The sequence below is a fragment of the Anser brachyrhynchus genome (genome assembly GCF_964034855.1).
Source record: "Anser brachyrhynchus genome assembly, chromosome: W".
Lineage (NCBI taxonomy): Eukaryota > Metazoa > Chordata > Aves > Anseriformes > Anatidae > Anser > Anser brachyrhynchus.
The window spans coordinates 18,191,833-18,207,902 of NC_137704.1; the positions used below are offsets into that span (position 1 = coordinate 18,191,833).

At 38.8% G+C, this 16,070-nt stretch overlaps 1 protein-coding gene and 1 long non-coding RNA gene across 21 annotated transcripts in view; one reads left to right on the forward strand and one right to left on the reverse strand.

Annotated features, from left to right (window-relative positions):
* The window catches only part of LOC308184728 (transcription factor RFX3-like), a 248,621-nt gene that overhangs the window by 75,093 nt on the left and 157,458 nt on the right, over positions 1–16,070 (reverse strand). For 18 of the 19 annotated variants that reach the window (XM_080572124.1, XM_080572119.1, XM_080572120.1 and 15 more), the window contains 2 exons: positions 14,902–15,157; positions 2,616–2,690 (listed from right to left, as the gene is read on the reverse strand). In XM_080572124.1, coding sequence (XP_080428250.1) covers positions 2,616–2,690; positions 14,902–15,157 — 331 coding nt within the window. The remainder of the gene's footprint in view (positions 1–2,615; positions 2,691–14,901; positions 15,158–16,070) is intronic. The other variant, XM_080572114.1, reaches the window with a different exon arrangement.
* On the forward strand, positions 3,300–15,157 carry LOC308184869. Of its 2 annotated transcripts, XR_013942977.1 has the most exons (3): positions 3,300–8,040; positions 8,858–10,407; positions 14,624–15,157. It is a non-coding gene; the product is annotated as an uncharacterized lncRNA (long non-coding RNA). The 2 variants fall into 2 exon arrangements; XR_013942976.1 differs by having other exon boundaries at positions 3,300–10,407.

The window sequence follows — 16,070 nt, forward strand, 5'->3', positions numbered from 1 at the left end:
TTCATCCAACAGAACCCCTCAAGTCCTTCTCTGCAGGGCTGCTCTCAGTGAGTTCTTCTTCCAGTCTGTACTCATGTCTGGGATTGCCCTGGCCCAGATGCAGCACCTTGCACTTAGACTTGTTGAACACCTCATTAGGTTCACGTGGGCCCACTTCTCAAGCCTGTCCAGGTCCCTTTGGATGGCATCCCTTCCTTCTGTTGTACTGACTGCACCACTCAGCTTGGTGTCATCTGCAAACTTGCTCAGGGTGCACTCCATTGCACTGTCTATGTCACTGATAAAGACATTAAACAGCACTGGTCTCAAGACAGACCCCTGAGGGACGCCACTCATCACCAGCCTCCACCTGGACATAGAGCCATTGACCACCACTCTCTGGGTGTGACCTTCAAGCCAACTCCTTATCCATTGAATGATCCACCCATCAAATCCATCTCTCTCCAATTTGGAGACCAGGATGTCATGTGGGACTGTGTTAAAGGCCCTACAGAATCCAGGCAGATGACATAGGTCAGTCTTCCCTTGTTGACTGATGCAGTCACTCCATCATAGAAGGCCACCAGATTGTGCCTGACCAATTTGCCCTTGTTGAATTCTAAAATTGGCACATCCAGACTTTGATTTCTGACTTGTTGCTTTATAATATTAATAACATTGGAATGGTATGAAATATTTTACACAGGATGAGTAAATTGACTTCAACTTCAGCAATTATAAAACATTGTTTTAACTAATTTGTAATCTAATCTCATGCAGAAAGAAATAAGTAAAGGAAATAAAAGAGGCAGAATGAAAAAAAAAATCATTAAAATAAACAGGTAGTAACTTAGGCAACAAAACTCCAGAGAGTCTAAGAGAGGTACAGTACAAAAAGCTAAAGCTTTGGACCAATATTTTCTAGCACTAAAGATTTTGTCACAAGTTAACATACCATGTGTAGCGTGAAAGGTAATACTAATTAATTATGAAAGAATTCTACTCTAATACATAAAAAACAGTTTTAAAATAAATATCAAATTAGAGCCATGTAAAACAAAATGAAGAGCAAGTTGAAGAAAAGACTAAAATCATACTGAGGTCTTTTTTTCACAGAATCAACAATAGATCCCTCTATTTGTCTTTCAGTAGTTTTGAAAATACCTCAAAACAGTTAAGGAAGAAGCATCAGGATAAGACTACCATTAGAGACACATGCAAATCTCATTATTAGGAAGATATTTTAACCAGTGCATGACAGAGTATATAGGAGGATACAGCTTTCTTATGTAGAGAAACTTGTCGTTTAATTTTTATCATTTTCAGTGTCAAGATTCTGGACTTCCTTGTCATATTCAAGAAAAACTTATCAATTCTTTATGTATCTAAGACAAATTTTTTGCAAAATGCCAGACATCTATCATCCATTTATGATATTAAATTAATCTTAGCATATTTCTAGGTTGTCTTAACATTGAAACGATTATTTTTTAAACATCTAAGATTATCTAAAAAGTCCTTCTTCACATTGTATAGAATTTAATTTCCCTCACCCAATTTTAGCATTTTCTAAGAAAATTAATTTCTCTTCCAAGAAATTTCATTGACTCCTGCTGCCTTTTTCTACTATGATGGGAAACTTTGGCAGAACAATTTTGTTTTTCACCTCCAGATTATCGCATTCTTAGAAAAGGATGGGGGGAGGGGTGTCAACAAATCAAAACAAGTGTATATATTCATTTTTGAATGATAGTCTCTACCTAATATGCTCATATATTCATGTCTCAATATTTGCATTTCTGTAGTAAAGGTAAACATATTTTTCAGATTCTTGTATATGTTAGTTAGTAAGGCTGAGAAGAAAAAAGGAAGTAGGTATAGAAACTTAGCACCATTAAAAATACAAACTTATTTATACCAACTAAAGAAAAAACATTCTGTTTGCATGAAATTTCATAAAAGACTAGCACTGTTTAAAAACAAATTGAAGATTAAACTTTGAGCCTCTCCTTTACCTAAAAGGTTATATTTAAAGGCTTTACCACTATATCTGTAGCCACCTTTTTATGCAAACATTTTTATCTTTCTCATGGAAAATTCCTACAGGATTTGCAAAGCCAGAACAAAGCAAGAGGAAGAAGAATAAAACATATTTCAGACTAACAGATTGTTTTCTTTTTTTAGCCCATCAAAACTTATAATAAACTTATTCAGAATGATGGAAGGATTAAAAAAGAAACCTAAAGAACATTATTTATTCAAAGTGTGCTCTGCTTCTTTCCCCCCTTTACCTGCTCCTAAATTATTATATAGGGCACACAAATTATAGAAAACTATTTTATTATAATGTCAAACACAAACCACTTTAAAATTAATTGAATATTACTTCTACATTTACATGCATAACAGGCAAATATGTTGTGTTAACATAATACAGAACCTGAAAAACAGATGCACTCAGGTTAACGTGTCATGACACTTAACCTGACAAAATATAGCAACAGAAGATGTAGATTACAAGCAACTAAAATGGAAAGATTAAAAGCAAAAAGTAGCAATAAATTAGGACAAACTTGACGTGGGCTAAGCATACAGAACAAACAAGAGTAGCTTACATGAAAGAAGAGACAACTTACATGGCTGTTCAGAAGAGAACTTCTGTGAGTCGAAAGACCATCAGACTTTTGCAGTGTCTCAATCGCCATTTCAATCTGATAATAAATGTCATTATAAAAAAGAACTAAAAACAAGATAGTAATAAAGGCTGATCAGAAAAAATCTGATAGATTGCCTTAAATTCAATAGAACTATCTAGTACAGTCCTGGCTAAGGGATACATTCTACTTAAAGGCCTCATCCTGAAGTTCCCATGAAGGCAGGCCTCCCCAGCGAAGTCAGGGAAGAAGTTTTCTTGCATACGTATTGCAGGATTCTACTTTCGAAGTCAATTTACCTTCCTCCCTGCTCAGGAAATGAGAAGTGGATTTACCAGTAAGCTACATTGCAAACAGAATCAAAAATAAAATAAAAAAAATCCCAAACAAAAAACTAAGGAAGGCCTCAACATTTCTTTCTTCGAGTATTTGAGAAAGACTTGTGCACAGTTTGAACCCAGGAATGTGAATTAGAAATAAAATTTCTGTTCTCTACAATTATAGGTTAGATCCCAACAGTTCAGTTTTTCTGCCATTAGGATGTTTTTCCTGCCGTTGGACAGGATATCACCCCTACAGCCTGTTAGAGCATTATTTGAATATCCACACCTCTTAAAGTACATGAAAATTGAAGGTTTACACAGACTGCAAGATCCACCCTTAAAAAAAAGAAGAAAAAAATAATCAGACGTGTTCAGAATAATTATTTTAAAAGAAAAAATATATACCACTAATTATACAGTAGTGTTACTCCTAATACAAATGCATAGGGACAACATATCTATGCCCATTCCCATTCTTTTCCCTAATTAATACATCTTTTGATTAATTCTACAATGACAGCATTAAAAATAAAACTACAATCTAACTGTAGTTTAGCTGCAGAGCTAGAATAGCAAAGACACTGAAAGTGATAGAGACAATGGGATGTACAGTAAAATGATGTTATTAGCTACATTAAATGGAAAAAACAAACAAACAAAAAACAGAAAATTAAAAGCAATGGAAAAACTATCTGTACATTTAAAACCACTTATTCTACCAGTAGACAGCTTTTAAAGAAGCCCCCTCTACCCTACTTTAATTCTTACAGTACTATTCAAAGAGTTTATGCTGGGAAAGTACACTACTAAAATTAAATCACTCTATATACAGCATAAACTGGAAAATATTTTAGATTTTTAGTGCATATATACGATTTCTTTCCTCCTTTTTATAAGCTAATGAAATAGTACTTTTACTGTAATAACTGTTAATGAAAAAGAAAGTCTCTTACAACTGTCTAATATTAGAAAAATAATCCTGTTTACAAAGGCATACGACTATCTGACTAGTATGTAAGAAAATATACTTCATTATTATAGAAATAATGTTTAAGTCCTGATTTTCTTCTTGCTTCTGTGGAAAATACTATTAGGTCAAACTATTCAATCAGACAGAAAAGGTCAAATTAAAAAAGGATACTATATGGTAAAAATTTAAAGGCTAAGATTTCATTATGCTAAGATCAACTAACTATATACTGCAACCACAGAGTCACCCATCTTAACATGATATTATAACACGATACATATTTTGAATCATAATTCTGAATCTTACTCCACTGTTTGAAAATATCTTCTTTACAGTAGTACTATAGGACTACAGTCCTGCCTCCTGCTGCTCGTTCCAGGTACTACACTACCCTCTCACTTCACTGAGACAAGTTTTTGTGGCCTGTTCAAAGAACCAATCCTTGAAAACTGTAAATTAAGAAGTACTATATTTATCTATCTACTTAAAAAGAAACACTTCCCTGTATTGGGTTAACATGGCAAGGGTTTGGTAGCAGGGGGACTGCAGGGGTGGCCTCTGTGAGAAGAGCCCAGAAGCTGCCTCATGTTAGATAACAGCCAACTTCAGCCAGCTCCAAAAGGGACCTGCCACTAGCCAGAGCTGAACCAATAAATACCTCTGGTTGTGCCTCTGTGAGAACATGTTTAAGAAAGGGTAAAAAATTTCCATGCAACAGTGGCTGGGAGAGGAGTGAGAAATGGCCTTGCAGGCACCACAGTCAGTGAAGAAGGAAGGGGAGAAGGTGCTCCAGGCACTAGAGCAGACGTTCCCCTATGGCCTGTGGAAAGGACCATGGTGGAGCAGGTTGTCCCCCTGCCACCCATGGCATGCCAAGGCAGAGTAGATTTCCACGCTGCAGCCCATGGAGAAGAGCCCACGGTGGAGCAGGTGGGTCTGGCCTGAAAGAGGCTGCAGTCTATGAAGAGCCTCTGCCAGAGGAGACTCCGGGCCAGATCTGCAGCCCGTGGAGAGGAGCCCACACAGGAGCAGGTGATCTGGCAGGAGCTGCCACCCATGGGGGACCCATGTTGGAGCAGTTTGCTCCTGAAGGATGTGAAGCCAGGGACAGAAGAATGGGGGATTGCTTAATCGCTTTAAAATAGATATTGCTGAGTGTCTTTGCTTACTACTGTGCAAATTAGCCGAAACAAGGAGTCTTGGGGCCCCTCACAGAAGATGTTTCCTGACAAAAATGGGGAACCTGTCTCAAAAACCAGCTGAGACCGACCTTGTGGTTTGGACAAGAGCCAAGGAGCAGCTGAGTCTGTACAAAGGCAGGGGGTCAACTAGTGGTGATGAAGAGGAGTTATCGGACTTCATCCCCACGACCCCCCGACGACCACCACCAGAAGGCACTGTGCAGACGCAGATGGGAGGAGTATATGGAAATGACTTCTTGGAGCTAATTTTAATACAAAGCGGGGATAGGTTATGAATACGTATAGGCGTATTGGGAAACTTCATGCATATGTAACTTTTTACCGCATATAACCAAAGCAAGTTGCTGTGTTAAGGTGCGCATGCCTTTGGGAGCTATCCTGCATGTGCCCGGCACTGAAATAAACCACATACCTACTTTATAACTTATTTGCTTTGAGTTATAGAGTTCTTCCATAAATCATTTTGGCAAGCCAGCTAGGAAGCTCTCTGCCTGCCACAGGAGTGGCCGCGCTGTGGACGTCCTAGCGTGCTCCTGGCACAGTTCCCTGGAGGAACACTGCTCCTTGGCTGCTCACTGTGGGGGCAGAAAACGACCTGCTGGACCGTGGACAAATGGTATGTGTAACAGTACAGGAAGGGCCTATAAATCATACGTGTGGCTGGGGTAGCTGGTAAATCGTGCAGAGATGTCTGGTGTGCACCATAGTCCCCGTAAGGGAGGAGGGTACCCTACAGGCTGACCGATAGAGTGGTCAAGGGGGATTTGCTGACCGATGGAACAGCCGCTAGCAATCTTGGGAGCAGATTGAGTAAATCCGAGGTTACTGCTGCATCCCAGTTTTGGGAGACAGGACGGACCTGCTAATGACTGTATAAGAAGCAGAAAGGTAAGCGGCTCTCTCACAATTGTGACAAGGTTATCTGGGTAATATTTGTGGGTATATCTCTGCGAGGGGAACGGCCGGAGGCGAACGAAGCGCATGACAGACCGAAAAGAAGTGCTGTTTTATGCAAGTGTTGATTGGTGGTGCCCAATATACAGGCCCAGCAGTGCATCTTGTAATCCTGTTTTTTGTACATAAATATTTTGAGTGTGACAAGGAGGAAGGTGGGAGCATTATCTAAGTAACAGTTTAGAAGTTTTGGTATATTCGCGGTGGTGTTTGGTCAGCTTCCCAAGTATCGGGGGGGGAGGGGTCGGACTGATTATCAAAGTGGTAGAACGGAGAGTCACTTCTTTGGTGGTTCGGGCTTGAGTCCTGGGAATTTGGTAAGAAGGGGGAGAGCGAATTTATTTAGGCCTCACTACCTTTTTAAACCTCCATATTGATGGATATGTAGGAGTGATTCCTTGTTTTGTGGGGGCTTATTAACAAAATGCGTGAGAAAAATTGGCATTCGGCTTGAAATTCAGTCCTGCTGAAATGTAAAGTTTGTGAAAAAGGTAGTATTGTTTGTCTGGAAGACGGAGGGCTGAGTGCTTCAGGTGTTTTCCCGAAGCCCTGTGGATTTATGATTGGAACGGGGCTCATTAATAATCTGAAATAGTAAAGTTTGTATGCAGAAAAAAGAGTTTAATCCCAGGGAACTGGGACGTTTGGGAAGAAGATTAGGAAAAGATAGTAAAAACCTGCAATAAAAAGGTTTGCGTGGAAATTGGAACAAGGGACAGTAACTAATAAGGAATAGTAATAAATAAATAAAAGGGAATGGGAAATCAAGGAAATGGGTAATATCCAAAACAAAGACGTCCAAAAGAAAGCCTCCTTGGGTGCATATTGGCACATTGGAAGGATATTGTTAGAAATGAGGGGCACAGAAAGCAAGAGGACTTTCATTAAGTATTGCAATGAATGGTGGCCACTATATGAGCTAAATGGCCACTTTATGGATCAATCGACTATAACAGTGTCTTGCAATTAATGTTGTTTTTGAGGAGAGAAGGGAAATAGGATGAAATGTTGTATACTGATAAGTTGTTTCAGCATCTTAGAGGGAAAAGGTATGGAATTAAGTTGGCCCCTGACTGAGCCTTTGGTGTTGGCATTAGAAAAGTACAGGCTGGAGAAAGATAAAGGAAGTGTTAAAAGGGTTGTTGAAGGTGTTAAAGGTGTGGCATGTAGTATTTGACAGAGCTGTTTGAAGTTGAATGAGCAGGGAAAGAGGATGTAGGAATGTTAGTAGTTCTGCCTCAACCTGAGGCTGAGATCTCAAAATCATGGGTGTGACCCCTCTGGCGCAGAAGGATCATGATGGGTCCCAGAGATGTCATGGAAACAGGAAAAGGCATTTTTATTTGCAGTGCTTTAAATTTAAATTGAGAAAAATGATTGGAATTCATCAATTTTTACACTTACCCAATTTGCCAAGGTCCTTCTTAGGAAGGGACTCGCTGTAAAAAATGGATGCAAAAATTTCTTTTGAACAAGGACAGTCAAGTTTGGTTCATGGTACTAGATTAAAAGGATGCCTTTTTCTGCCTGCCCGTGGCAACTGAAAGCCAGAAACTCTTTGCCTTTGAATGGGAAAATCCTAATAGAGGACGAAAAAAATCAGCTTACTTGGACTGTGTTACCACAGGGGTTCAAGAATAGCCCCACCATATTCAGGAAACAACTAGCCTGTGATCTTGAAGCTTGAAAGACCCCTTCGGGAAAAGGGGACACGGTTGCAATACACAAATGATAGCTACTGAAGAAGAAAAGGAATGGGTATAATGGACTTACTAAAGTTTTTCAGCACTAATTCTGTGAACCCAGCCTCTTTCCTTAGTCATGTTTGCATCAAGACCACGGACACGGTATACTCCAGCTGACCAGACTTAAAGGATACATCCCTAGAAGATGCGGAGGATTGGTATACAGATGGCAGCAGCTTCGTCCACCAGGGATTTTGCCTCACAGGATATGCGGTAACAAACATCAGCCCAAAAGGTGGAAATCGTCGCCTTGATAAGACCTTTTGAGCTGGCAAACATTTGGATAGATTTGAAATATGCCTTTGGTGTGGTGCATGCACACGGGGCAATTTGGAAGGAGAGAGGACTTTTATCTTCCTCAATTAAAGATGCAGAAGAGGCTGATAGCAATTATTTGGGAAGAAGGAAAAAGGAGGCCTAGACAGAAACAGCCCCGGCTAGGCAAGGATCAATGTGCCCTATGTAAGAAATTTGGGCGTTGGAAAAACGAATGCCCGGAATAGAAAAGAAATGGAAAAGGGAACCAGGGAAGGGAGGTGGTGTTTGCGCGTGCAAAAGATGACTGGGGAAGACCGGGGAAATCTACCCCAGCAGATCCACTGGTTATAAAAATGAAGGAGGGAAAGGAGGTGGAACTTATGGTAGATACAGGGGCAACTTATTCGGTTTTAAATAAAGCACTAGTACCTGTAGGAAATGATTATGTCATAGTAAAAGGAGCAACTGGCCAATCAGAAATGGCATACTTTCATAAACTTTTAAATTACAAACTTGGGAAACAGTGGGGCATTCATAAATTTTTATATATGCCCAATTCTCCGGAATCGCTCCTGGGAAGGGACCAATTGGAAAAATTACAAGCGACCATATCATTTAAAAATGGGGAGATTGTTCTGGAGGTAGATGACCAGAAGTATGTGAAGGTACTAAGCCTAATGATATCAACAAACCCTAAAACGAAAGAAGAGGTTAATGAAGGTATCTTGACTAACATGCTTAACACCAGAGCTAACTTGGTTTATCGTTTTAGATCTGAAGGATGCCTTCTTTTGCCTCCCTCTCCATGAAGCCAGACAGAAAATCTTTGCATTTGAGTGGGAAAGCCCTAAGAGTGGGCGCAAAACACAGCTCACATGGACAAGGTTGCCTCAGGGCTTTAAGAACTCACCCACCTTGTTCGGAGAACAACTTGCAAAGGACTTGGAGACCTGAGAAGCTCCACCAGGAGAAGGAAGGCTGTTGCAGTACGAAGATGACCTCCTAATAGCCACCCAGACAGAAGAAGCATGTGTGGCCTGGACAGTAAGCCTCCTAAACTTTCTGGGACTCCAGGGGTACAGGGTATCGAAGAAGAAGGCTCAGGTGGTAAAGCAGAAGGTGATCTACCTGGGTTATGAGGTTAGTGCCGGACAACAGACCTTGGGGCAAGATCGTAAAGAAGCGATATGTCAAACCCCGAAACCTGAGACAATAAAAGAACTGCGAACCTTTTTGGGAATGGCGGGGTGGTGCAGATTGTGGATCTATAATTATGGTCTGCTTGTAAAACTGCTGTATGTGCTCATTGCAAATGGGAACAGGGACCTCCAATGGACAAAGGAGGCCACGCGAGCCTTGGACCAACTAAAGAAGGCTCTCATGTCAGCTCCAGCTCTGGGACTTCCAGATGTGAATAAGCCATTCTTCCTCTTCTCCCATGACAAACAGGGGATTGCCCTGGGAATACTAGCACAGGACCTGGGCCCATATCTAAGGGCAGTTGCTTATTTTTCTAAGCAGCTGGATGCTGCTGCCAAGGGATGGCCGGGATGCCTCAGAGCCGTTGCAGCAGCGGTGCTAAATATCCAGGAAGCATGCAAGTTCACCTTGGGCCAGAAAATGACTGTGCTAATGTCTCACACAGTGTCTGCAGTGCTGGAAGTGAAAGGTGGTCACTGGCTTTCCCCACAAAGGTTCCTAGCAGGCTATCACGGTAGATGATGTAGAAATAGTGGTAATTAACATTGTCAACCCAGCTTCTTTCCTCAGCGGAAACCAAAGGGGAGCCAGTACACCACGACTGCATGGAGACCATCGACCTACTCCAGCCGTATGTGGAAATCTGGTTTACGGATGGGAGCAGCTACGTCATCAGCGGAAAACGACATGCTGGGTATGCAGTTACCACTTGCAAAGAGGTAATAGAATCTGGACCTTTGCCAACAGATACCTCTGCACAAAAAGCCGAGATAATTGCTCCGACCCGTGCCTTAGAAATAGCAAAAGGAAAGAAAATAAACATCTATATGGACTCAAGGTATGCATTTGGAGTTGTACATGCACATGGAGCCATCTGGAAAGAAAGAGGACTGTTGAACTCGCAAGGGAAAAACATCAAACATGCAAAAGAAATAATGTGATTATTGGAAGCAGTTCAGCTGCCTGAAAAGGTAGCAGTCATGCACATTAAGGCACACCAGAAGGTGAGCTCAGAATTGGAGGAAGGAAACGATCTGGCCAACAGAGAGGCAAAAGAAGCAGCAAAAGGTGAGGTAGCAACGGAGGGAGCCCTGATTCCAGACGGGCAGATTCCCCTTGAAGGTAAGCCAGTATATAACAAAAAGGACAGAAAATTAATTGAAAGTCAAAAGGGAGAGTACAACCAAGAGGGATGGGCTATTACCGAAAAAGGGAAAGGGAAATTAGTCATCCCCTCTAATTTGCTATGGTCACTAGTAAGGGAAGAACACCGGAAAACTCATTGGGGAATAAATCCCCTATATAACGATCTGATTGGGAAAATTACGGCTAGGAATTTGTATGCTACTGTCACACAAGTAACCCGACAACGTGACCTCTGCCTCCAGACCAACTCCCAAAATACCCCCAAACTGAAATTGGGCCAAATTGGGAAAGGCCATGGGCCTGGACAACAATGGCAGATTGACTTTTCTGAACTTCCAAGAAAAGGGGGGTATCAATATTTGTCGGTATTAACGAATACCTTTTCAGGTTGGCCAGAGGCAGTACCCACTAGAACTGCCAAAGCCCGAGAAGTAACCAAGGTATTGCTACAAGAAATAATACCGCGCTTCGGAGTTCCAGCCACCATATCCTCAGACCGGGGACCACACTTTATTTCAAAAATAGTGCAGCAAATTAGTCGGCATTTGGGCATAGATTGGGAACGCCACACTCCATACCACCCTCAATCAAGTGGCCAAGTGGAGAAAATGAACCATTTGACCAAACAACAAATTGTAAGGTTAGGGCAAGAAGCTACCTTGCCCTGGCCCCAAGCTCTCCCTAATGCTTGTCAGAAAAAACAGGACTAATGAATAGAAGCTCCTCCCTGGCTGACAAGCATAATCTGTTATTTGTAACTACATACAAGTTTTGAAAGTTTTGATATTAGAAAAAATTGATAATATTATTCTAATTTTATCAGAACAGTCCTTAGACATTCACATATGGTGAAAAATGTAAGGTGATATAAATTCTATTATTTAGAGGGCAGATAATTTTCTAATTAGTCTTCTTGCTGTAGTTGCCCCTCCTTTGATAGCAACTGTCAGTAACCCACCCAGACTCATCTTTCAATTAGGATACAACATGTAATATAGTTTCAAATAGCCAACCAACTGGGGCAAATTGCTCTTCCTACAATGTGACCACAATCTATTCTTGACCCATCCAGAACAAGATGGTCATTTTACAGAGTTGTTTGTCTAAGTGATACGTGGTAGAGAAGGTCTTCTAATTTAGGTACCATCTTGTTTTAGTGCTACTCTTTTCTTAAGAGGCAGGAAAGTAATTTAGTGGAACTAAATAGGCCATCTAAGCAATTGATGTAAAGAAGGGAGATAATAGTATACAACTAAACAACTTTCCTTCATATGTACTAACGAACACTTTTACTAGAATATTATCTGAAAATGCACAATTTCTAGGATTTTGTGCACAAAAATACTAATAGTTCTTGCTGTGGCTTAAAAAGGACAGCTTCGTTTGGGCTCAAAAATCCTGTTTTTATAAAAGTTTCAGAGAAGCTAATATGAATGGAATATTACAAGCAAAACCATCAGATTTAAGGCCCCTAATAAATCTTGAAATTTTGTTAAATTATTAAAAAAAAAAAAAGAAAAAGTGAAGATTAATTCTAGGACCTTTTCAATTTTATTTTTTTTAAATGTACAAAAAAAGAAATTACATAATTTAAAAAAAAAAGTGATTTTTAAGTTTCATTATCTAAAACCCAGTAACACAGACTTTAATCTGTTACCATTCCTTTAACCGAAGTAGAATTATTTGGAATACCTAAAATCTTATCAATATCATGACTAATTTACTAGTTACAAAAATTTAATCATTTGCTTAGTGAGGGTGAATAAAAAAAAATAATTAAATCCTCTGTTGTAAACAGTGAAACAGAAATAAATCTTGATATGGCAAAAGTGTCAGAGGTTATAATAAGCCCGTGCCTGGTTCATGTGTCTCCATGTGAAAATTATCCAAAATTAATTCAAAAGATTTGAATATATTTGCTGAGTATTACATTAGCAAGCCTGCCTGGTTACATATTATTTTGATCTCTTAAATTCTCTGTACAAGTATGAAAAATATTATGATGGTGCAGGCAGGATGAAGATTACAAGTGAAATGAGCTCTAGGTGTCTCGGGTACAATACAAAGTAAAACAGAAGTACTGTGTTGCTCTAGTTTGCCTGGTTTATTTATACGTTCTAGTAAATTTAAAACTGTGTGTTTGACATTACAGGTTAAGTTGAACCTTTTATATTTCACTTGACTCTCAATTGCACCAGTTCAACCCTATATATCAAGAGACTAAAATTATAATAATGAATGTCATTTTGTAGTTTCCCACTTAATATTTTATCAACAAGAAATGCAACAATGTATTTTAATTCCTCCTTTATGTTACTATACACTTGTCCTGGTTTCAGCCAGGATAATTTTCCTCCTAGTAGCTGGTAGGGTGCTATGTTTTGGATTTAGGATGAGAAGAATGTTGATAACACACTGATGTTTTAATTGTTGCAGAGCAGTGCTTACACTAAGCCAAGGACTTTTGAGCTTCTCGCTGTGTCCTGCCAGCGAGCAGGCTAGGGGTGCAGCAGGAGCTAGGAGGGGACAGACCCAGGACAGCTGACCCAAACTGGCCAAAGGGGTATTCCATACCATCTGACGTCATGCTAAACAATATATAGGGGTGGCTAGCCAGAGTGGGAGGACCAGCTCTTCGGGGATAGGCTGGGCATCGGTCAGCGGGTGGTGAGCAATTGCATTGTGCATCACTTGTTTTGTACACATTAGTAGTAGTAGCACTATCATCATCATCATCATCATCATCATCATTATTATTATTATTATTATTATTTTATTTTCTGTCTTAATAAACTGTCTCTGTCTCAACCCACAGGCTTCATTTTCCTGTTTCTCTCCCCCATCCCAGAGAGGGAGGGGGGAGGGTGAGCAAATGGCTGTGTGGTGCTTAGCTGCTGGCTGGGTTAAACCACAACAACACTATATATAATACCTTAAAAATGAGAGGAAAACTATTTTAATGGTAAAAACACAATTTTGGAATTCAAATTTAATTTTTATCTGCATTCTTTAAAAAATGATATAGCAAAATAAAAATAACTTAGAGCATCCTAATTAACAGTTTTTCTTGAACAGATGAAGCAAGAGCATAACAGTCAAAGATATGTAATTTAAATTTTGTTTGCATAACACATTATATTTAGAATGAGCACAGCACAAACTTTACTCATGTCTGAGGTAAAAGTTATCAACTACTCTGTTGAATTTCAGAGTATGTATTAGGATACGATTCCTTGTGAACATCAAAATATTTAATGTAGGAAAATTCACTTATAGCTTTTTATTTTGGCCAAAATTTCATTTTATTTCATTTGCAAAAATTGTTATGGAATTTTGATAACATTCAAATGTTTCTAGGATATCAAACTTCAGTCTACTGCTTTTCCTGGATTGACTGAAATTTTCTCATGTTTGCTGACTGCATGTCATCACATTTTTGTAAAGATTATAAAAACTGCAATAATAGAATAGGTGAGTTGGAAGGAACCTACAAAGATCAAGTCTAACTGCAATTACAAAATGATTACAATTGTAATGATTACTGATAACACTGGTTTCCAAAAGTAAAATTATTTAATTTTAGTAGAATTTTGATGAAAACAACCCTACTAAAAATTATTTTAAAATAAATGCTACTTAATTGTGCTATACCTCACTATCAGTCCCTTCATTTTTCAACTTGTTACATTTTTCATCTCATTACTGCAAGTTTCAGAAGTTCTCTTGCACATTATTTACAAATCTCTACAATCAGGTCAGAATGTCATCAAAGGTTTGGTAAGTGTTCCTTAAAGCTATCCAGCAAATCTAGAATAAGCATAAAACCATTTACTTCCCTGGAATTCCTTAAGGGAAAGAAACGTGTTTGTCTTCATGGTTAGGTTTTTATAGTATTAACTATCCTAATTGGAAAGATGCCTTCTGTTACATCCCTTAAGACATTTCCACAATGAGCTTCTGATCTTGAAATAGAACTGAGAACTACCTTAAATAAGTAATGACAGTGAACTAAGATAATATATTCTTAGTATTCTGAAAAAGTATCAAATAGCTTGAAATAAGATACAAACACAACAATAATATGGAGTCAAAAACATAACAAATGAAGTCAAACATCTCTATGAAGAGCTATTTTATTTAAAGTTTATATTAGGTATAAATTGTTTTAATAATATATTTTTTTCTTTTTCAGAAAGAAAAAGTGTCCAAAGAAGCTATTTCAGGCCCTAATCCTAGAAATTTTCAGTCTCATCCACAGTCTTATGCACACAAACATCTCCAATGCACTCACTTGACATTATTCACAAGCACAAAGATAAACTAAATGTAAATATTTGCAAGACAAAGCCATGTATCAAAGATTCTGCCAACATAATATACTTCTGTCTACAGAAACATGTCAGCAAGCAAGACCATCATAGTGACTAAGAAACTAGCCCCAAAGTTTTCACATAGTTCTGGAATACTTACTGTAGCTGGGGATGTCCGCGTTGTATGAGTCACTGAATGACCAGAATTTTCCATTGAACTGCCAATGAGATAGGTCCCTCCTGAGCTGCTAATGAGCTGTCCTCCTTCAATGCCCATCTGAATCCCGCCAGTGCCCACCATACTGTGAGAAGATACCACTGTCGTCCCCTGCGCAGAACTTCCTTGAGTATCAAAGTAATTTCCCCCAGTGTTTTGACTATACATTTGGGTTTCCGTGTAAGGATAAGTTGTTTGACTTGAGGAAAAGAAAAAGAACAAGAACAAAAATAGTGGTTATTTCTATTGTTTAAGTGAGGGCAACATTATTATTGTAGAAAAGAGCGTACAATTGCTATAACCAAACTTAACAATATTGGCATACAACCCTTGCCTCCACAGAAAATAGCATTTCAGTATGTCAAAATGCCAAGTAATTAACTTGGACTCGGAGTTAAACTATTCATTAAACTTAATGGAAGGTTTTTTCAGTCCTATCCAAAGAGGGGTGGAGAAAAGTATGACAAGAATTGAAGAGATGAGTGGGAGATCTCATCCAAGTATTAATATGCTATATAGCAATCTATAAAGCAAACTGTTGTAACTTTTTCCATACTGTAGTTAAAGCTGGATTTTTATTTAAGATGTCAATTATTATGTATACTGTGTATGTTACAAAACTGTAAACAAGACATACAAAAGTTAGCCAAGACTGTCCTATACACAAGAGTCCTATAAATGTTTTGCATTGATTTTAAATTCAGTTAAACTCTCTGGCTGAAGCTCGAAATTTTGAGCTCATTGGTATTTTAGGACATGCTGTTAATTCAGCAGGGTGAAGTTTTAAACTGGACACCAATATGTACAGTGTTATGATGAAAAACTAATAAAACCAAAAGGGACTTACAATTTGTGAAGGGATGAAGAAAGTCAAAAGAAGAAAACAGGAGTAATTTAAGTCAATTTTTTCCAACTATTAAGCATTTGGGCCTCATTAACCACTTAACCTTAAACTTTTCACTTTACTCATGAACCTTATGTCATTCTTCAATTTATAATGACATGCATCATTACCCATTAATGGTTTTTAATTTTTAACTAGCTATTGAACATAGCAAATATTGGGTCCTCTGTACTAACCTAGATTTTCAAACTGATATAGCTCAAAATAA